General features: G+C 40.6%; 1 protein-coding gene across 1 annotated transcript; it reads left to right on the top strand.

The window, feature by feature from the left end:
- The first annotated feature begins 1,207 nt into the window (after positions 1-1,207).
- Positions 1,208-5,362, top strand: LOC100136409 (acyl-CoA-binding protein). The gene is made up of 4 exons (XM_014164764.3): positions 1,208-1,491; positions 4,322-4,439; positions 4,540-4,602; positions 4,824-5,362. Exons 1-4 carry the CDS (start codon positions 1,483-1,485, stop codon positions 4,895-4,897), a joined length of 264 nt encoding a protein of 87 aa, XP_014020239.1. The 5' UTR covers positions 1,208-1,482; the 3' UTR covers positions 4,898-5,362.
- Positions 5,363-7,213: the final 1,851 nt, after the last annotated feature.

Here is a 7,213-nt window from a genome sequence, read left to right as displayed (position 1 = left end):
GAGATATCATAAGGCTACCCTCACATAGCCGATTTGAATTTGATCCATTGCGAACGTGCATAAAGATGTTGGAATTCAGATATGACATCATTTTATCACTATACACTGCTCGTCACTAGTTACCACAGCCACAAAGTGATAAACCCCGCCCATTTCTACAAGTTATCTTCTTAAAATGTGATTTTAAACCTAACCTTAACCACACTGGTAAACTTATGCCCAACTCAAACCTTTCTATTAAAGACCAAAAACCTGCTGTTTGTTTTCATAATTTTTTACAATCTAGCCAATTTTACCTTTGTGGCTCTGGTAATTAGGGAAAACCCTATCCGCTGAATGTTTTAACTACAGCGCGAGACATGGTTCAATGCCCCCCAATAAATCAGCACAATCTACTTTTTCATTTTTTCTAATTGCTGGCACCTTTAAGCTAAAATTGGCATAATGTGTATACTGTGCTAATGAACATACCAAAAAGGTAAGAAGAGAGCAATGTACAATAAGGCGAATTTAGCAAAACAAGGAATTTGTGGTAAGTGCATGTGGGCCGCATCTTCATGCACCTCCCCTATTGATGTTTACTGATCATGAAAAGCATGCAGTTTCTTGTATTAACTCTAAGCTAAATGTGCGCGATTGTTTTGCATGGAATATTCGGAAATGTGTGGTTCTGACCATGCTCTTCAAGTGGTGATGATATTACAACCAACAAGTGAATTGATTTAAACAATCACTTAAAACAGCAGGCAGTGGTCAGTAGTTTTAGCGGAGCTGGTGTTCTCCTTGCCCACCAGCAGGCAAATCGAACGTTCTTCACCTAATTGTGACGTTTTAATGATAACGACCTATTGGAGAAGACTGTGTTGTCTTTAGTAGAGATACATATTTAATTGTTGCAGACACATCCCCATGACCCCGTGCCCTACTTTAGTGGGACCACTACTCGTGCCTATGAATTGAGGGATTTGATTGGTTACCTTTACTCACCCCAACTAACCGAGATGTTGCGTGAATGTCATTCGTTAAATCTACCAATGGAATTGAGGGGCGGTATCGCCTCGCACAGTAGCGAAACGCTTGTCGGAACAGATCACTGTGTCGTGAGCAGCATTAGCAACAATTGTCGGCGGTTTGCCTTCAAAATAAAAGTCCCCAATTGAAACTGATGCAAACCGATAACGCTAAACAAGATTGGAATGTTATATACATTCAACAAAATACAATAATTAGTTAATTTGACACAATCGCACTGTGAATGTATAGACTTCAGAACGTTGTGCACTTTATCCGTTTGCATGTTTCAATGGGTGACTTTTATTTTAAAGGCGAACAGCCGATTCAACTATTGTTGCTCACGCTGTTGCTCACGACACACACATTAGGAACGGTCTACTCTCCTTTCCGTTAGTTCTGGGCTGTGGACGCCAGCAGTGTTCTGTGACTGTGTTCTGTGACTGTGACTTTCAAAAGGAATTGAAAATCATGTCTGAGGTTTGGATCGAATTTCTATTTTGTTGAACATTATATTGTAGCTAGTGACCATAACATGCATTGGTAGTTGTATTATTATTATTTTGATTTCCTGGTACAAGTGTAGTTTCACTAACATGTCGACTAGGCTTTGTTAGCTAACGGTAAGTTAGCTTGCTAGCTAGAACACCAGTAAAGAGCGTATCGTTTTTGCCAAACTGGAGTTGGCACTTGACTTGGCACCACTACTTATAGTTACTAGTTATCCCCGTCGGTCTTGTGGCAGTTTGAATTAAACGTGATTGTTATTGCCTTTAAAAGGCGCAATGCCCATGCTTCCACCCGATGAAACCACTATTTCATTTGTTTGACAGCTCAATATCTAGCAAGCTAATGTCACTGGCAAACCAGAGCGCCAGAGGATTGCCTGGCTTTGGCACTTCTGTCACCCTGCTTGAAGGGTGTGGTGCGGCTTTGACATAGCCCAAGGCGCTGATTGTGTGTGGACTTCACACGCGCCTCTGTTGTATGTGATTGCTTGCGTAATATCCTAGTGAGAAGAAGCATGTGAAAGTAATTATATCTAACGTTGACTAAAGTCTAGCTTGTTCATATAGGATGAAGGAAGAACTGTTGCCGTTTTGCGCAGCTCTTATAAATCACATGGTCGCAAGAAGGCTCGCGCCCGAAACGCAGGGTCATGAACTCCCATTTAATAAACCCATTATTGAACAACTTGCAGAAAAACATGGCAAGCATCTGTGTTTCTGGTTAAAGGAATGAATGAATGTGTATATATAAATTAGTCACGTTATATCTGTTTACATATAGCTAAATTAGGTATATGTATAGGTCCAAGAGGCTTCTAAACAGCTTCTACCCCAAGCCATAAGACTCCAGAACCCCGCTACTCTATTATCTATGCGTAGTCACTTTAATAACTTTACCTACATGTACATATTACCTCGACTAACCGGTGCCCCCGCAATAGCCTTGCTATTGTTATTTTACTGCTGCTCTTTAATTATATTCTTTGTAGGTATTTTTTTCTCAAAACTGCATTGTTGGTTAAGGGCTTGTAAGTTATTTATTTTGATTAGAAAAAATGATGCAGTTCCATCAAATTGAAGGTAAAAGCACTGTTGGAGTTGATCACATTTATTTGACCGGTTTGTACTTTGTTCCTTCAGCTCATGCCTTCTGCCTCTCACCTGGGGGCATATTCATTACGCCGATTCTGTTGCAAAACGTTTCTTAAAAACGGAAGCAAACGGAACAGGGCGGGACCTAACTGAATTTGTCAAATAGAAACTCTCGTTTTACGCTGCTTGCTTCCGTTTGGTTCTTAAAACGGTAAATGTTTCCGTAATGAATACCCCCTTATAAAAGTTCACAGGTAGATAATATTTTCATCGGTGAGTTTGGCAACCTGATCTCTGTCCTCCTATTGAAGCGGAGGCCAAAGCATATTGGATATCTGTTGTTTAGCTGAGTAGATTAGATTACATTGGCTTTGGCTGTCACATTTTTAGTGTGTTGCCTCACACATATTGCAACATTAAAACTCAAGACCTTGGCTGTTTATACATTTTTTTAGTTCAGATAATGTGCTTGTTTAGCCATTACCTTCAGGCCAGATTATTTTGTAGTTAACTGCTACACTCTCATACATAAGCAGCATGCCAAGTTGTCTCCTTCCTTCTCTGCATCGACCTAGACTCAAATGAGCATTATATTTGCATTGATACACAATGCTTTTGTATCTGGCAGGACTGTAAATGGTGGGCAATGCAAAGCTTTTTCCCTGGAACTGTTTTGTGGTATAATATCTACAATGTCTGAGTGAGCAGGTGCACAAAGCTAATAGTTGCACAACACTTTTTTGGAAACGTGTTTTATTTAACGACACTGGGCCAATTGAGCGCCGCCCTATGGGTCTCCCAATCACGGCCGGTTGTGATACAGCCTGGAATCAAACCAGGGTGCTGTAGTGACGCCTCTAGCGCCTTAGACCGCTGCGCCACTCAGGAACCCCAAAACGCTTAATGTGTGGTCTTTTAAAACCTGCCTTTGAGGCTGTACAGATAAGGGTTAGGTACTTTCCCCAGGTTATTACCTCTACTTGGACTCTGACCAGGGTGATTTGCAATCCAATCTTTCCTCTGGGTGGGTTGCAAAAGCCTCATCCAGGCCATCTGGCACCAAACATTTCAGTGACACTAATAATGGCCAAACTATAAGTGGAGGCAACAGACTGCCTATGTTCTTAGGCTATACAAAAGAAAAAGCAACTAGTGTTTTGTCTCTCTTCCCCCCTGGCACAGTTGGCAGGGTGGCACATCCAGTGTGGCATTTTGTAGTGTTGCTCAAGCTCAGCCCACTCAGAGGGCCCATTGTACTGCTGGGGGGTCTGTTTTTTTTCTTTCTTGGCAGCATAGACCTCCTTTTCAGCAACAATGATTTGTTTCCATACTCAGTAGCTCTGGTTGAGGCCAGTTTCTATGTTCTGCCATTCTGGTCTCCAGTTGCTCACAATGGAATGTCATCATGACTTTGATGCAGTTTTACTGCCTGTAGGCTATGCCAAATAGACCTATATGAGATCAAGGTTCAATGTATGCCAGCGCTGACTCTCTCAATTGCTATCCGGTGATTATCTAGCTTAACCTTTTTCTGACATAGATCTGCTGTAAGGTTGCTGGCATTTTGTAATGAGATGGTACAGGAACCTTTCATGTCTAAAGCCATCATATCTCTCCGATTTCACTTGGAAGCAGCCATATTCAGGTGTAGGCTTTTCTTTCTCTGTTTAGCTGACTTTAATCACATATTTTGCTTCTATCCCACCCAGGCAGACTTTGATAAGGCTGCAGAGGAGGTGAAGCAGCTGAAGGCCAAGCCAGCAGATGCAGAGATGCTCAGGGTTTATGCTCTGTTCAAACAGGCCAAAGTGGGCGATGTCAACACCGGTAAGCCTGCATCCAGTGCTTTGTGATACCCCTCAAGTGTAGATGGCTCATTGCATTGAGTATAGTCTGTTGATTGTGTTTTTTACTTTTGTTTCTGAAGCTCGTCCTGGAATGCTTGATTTCACTGGGAAAGCCAAGTGGGACGCCTGGGAGAAGGAGAAAGGTGTGTTTCCTGTAGTCCTGCCCACATTTAGACTGTAGAGGGCACTGTTCACCTTAAGTGATTTGTAATTCAAAGGGAATCAGATTTAGACAGCTGTGGATCCCTTCAGCTCAATGCATTTACAGTCATAAGTGTACTGGTTGAGCCAGACAATCTTTGAACAGTAACCTGTTATCAGCATGTTTTATGAATGTTTTTTCTCTTCCTTGTGCCTCTTATAGGAAAGAGCCAAGAGGATGCCAGGAAGGAGTACATTGCCTTGGTAGAGGAGCTTAAAGGGAAGTACGGAGTCTAAGAACTGACTGACTGGGTCGACCGCTGGCAGTGTAGAACCATGACCTCTGTGGTCAGCCCACACCTCGTCCCTGTGAGATGCCTTAAATTTCAGTAGTATGCCCTTTGCTACAACACCTGGGGCAAATGCATATGTAAAATACTTTGTAATTCTAGAGGTGTGCTTGGTTTAGCGGAGTAGCTTGTGGGGTGATTTTAGTTGGTACTTTTTGGACTATTCAAATGGTACAAAACAAGAAATCAAGCCCACCTCATGTATTTTACATATGTGTTGGACCCAAGTATGTTTGCGACTGTATTGCATATGAACGCTGAATGCCTAGTGTGGACCACCTATGGTCAAGCTGAGAATACAGGACTGACAAGCCGCCGCTACGGACCGAGTGACGCCGTCCTCCACCAGCAATTTCCTAGTGAACTGGTTGTACAGCCCAGGAACTGCATAAAGTCTACATTTGTTTTAACATTTCTGTTGTCATGCTTGGTTATTTCATGAGATGAGATCTTACTAACTTGTCTGACTCCGCAAATTTAAATAAGTGTATATTCAGTAAATATAAAACTAAAATCAAGAAGAATACTTTATTGGCCATTTACCACCCTGTTTTGTTGCACCATCTCCTTGGGCCAAAGGTCTTGAAAAACACTTGTTTCTTGAATAATGCTTCTGACAGCTCCCCAATATCTTTATACTTCTTGTAGGAATGGTTAGCTCTTGTCAGTTAACCAATACAGTACCATAATACCCATAAAACCTAGTGGTCAAACAAGGAAAATTATTCCAATTGTTTTTCCACCATTAAATTTTTCCCAGAGGGGATTTTAGAAACACTTAAAATAAGGTCTGTTTTGTGTAGGCTTACCCTGGCGTGACGTTTTGATAACTGTGTATATCTCTCTAGGACAAAGTGACTACCAATTTATTCCCCTGTATTTACCCCCCAAAATGAAATGCTAATTAGCTGCTAATGTGGCTATCATAACTACAAATGCCATGATCTGGACGTGACTGCCGAATCGAGGCAAAGGTAAAAATGTCTGGATTAACTAATGTTAGCTAAATGTAGTAATGAATAAATCGTCTACATTTCTTTAAAATGGACAATTCTGAATGTCTTGTAAGTTTTTTTAAATTGACACAATACCTGTTATCTAAGGTGTCAGCTAGACATGACATGCAGGAATTTGTAATCTTGCATGTTGTCTACTTTTTAATGCTAATGAGAATTTTAAAAATCAGTAAATGGAGCCAAATATATTGTTAAGTCACCTTGTCCTAGAGATTTACAGTTATCAAAATGTCACGCCAGGGTAAACCTACATGGAACACAGTCCTTATTTTAAGTGTTTCTAAAATTCGCTAGGTTTTATTGGTATTATGACACCTCCACTGTGGGGCTGTATAACAGTGGTTCACAGGAGGCAAGTTGAACTTTGCACTGCTTTCTCACTGTTTGAGACAACGTTTCCACTCAGAAGAGTGCGTTCATAAAGGAATTGGGTAGAAATGGAGTGGGAATCTACAATGGCCATATTCTTGCCGATAGCAGAGTATCCCGTGACCGGACTTCTAATAACTGTAAAAAACAAGTCAATTCTGGCTGAATAACTAGGGGAGGGGACTTCTGGAGTTTATTCCAGGAGACTTACATTGTTTTATATGTTTTATATATATATATATATATTTGTTAATCATACATTACCAGTCAAAAGGTTGCACACACCAACTCATTTAAGGGTTTTTCTTTATTTTTACTATTTTCTACATTGTAGAATAATAGTGAAGACAAACAATGAACACATGGAATCATATAGTAACCAAAAAAAAGTGTTAAAACAAATAAAAATATATTTTATATTAACATTTCTTCAAAGTAGCCACCCTTTGCCATGATGAAAGCTTTGCACACTATTGGTATTCTCTCAACCAGCTTTATGAGGTAGTCACTTGGAATTATTTTCAATTAACAGGTGTGCCTTGTTAAGTTAATTTTTGGAATTTCTTTCCTTAATGCGTTTGAGCAAATCAGTTGTGTTGTGACCAAGGTAGGGGTGGTATACAGAAGATAACCCTATTTGGTAAAAGACCAAGTCCATATTATGGCAAGAACAGCTCAAATAAGCAAAGAGAAATGACAGTCCATCATTGACTGACCTTACAGTAATCTGGAAAATCTCAAGGATTTTGAAAGTTTTTTTCAAGTAGTGTTCTTGGGAACAGGGACTATGGTGGTCTGCTTGAAACATGTTGGTACTACAGACTCGGGACAGAGAGAGGTTGAAAATGTCAGTGAAGACACTTGCCAGTTGGTCAGCG

Source organism: Salmo salar, chromosome 21 (genome assembly GCF_965601325.2).
Source record: "Salmo salar chromosome 21, fSalSal1, whole genome shotgun sequence".
NCBI classification, from domain to species: Eukaryota; Metazoa; Chordata; class Actinopteri; order Salmoniformes; family Salmonidae; genus Salmo; species Salmo salar.
The sequence above is the reverse complement of the archived record's forward strand: the minus strand, read 5'-3'. Positions and strand labels throughout refer to the sequence as shown.

Bases quoted from the DNA above. Each gene is read 5' to 3' on its own strand.
- LOC100136409 (XM_014164764.3), top strand. The intron at 4,440-4,539 runs GTAAGCCTGCAT...TTGTTTCTGAAG, and splicing joins AGTGGGCGATGTCAACACCG to CTCGTCCTGGAATGCTTGAT. The intron at 4,603-4,823 runs GTGTGTTTCCTG...TGCCTCTTATAG, and splicing joins CGCCTGGGAGAAGGAGAAAG to GAAAGAGCCAAGAGGATGCC.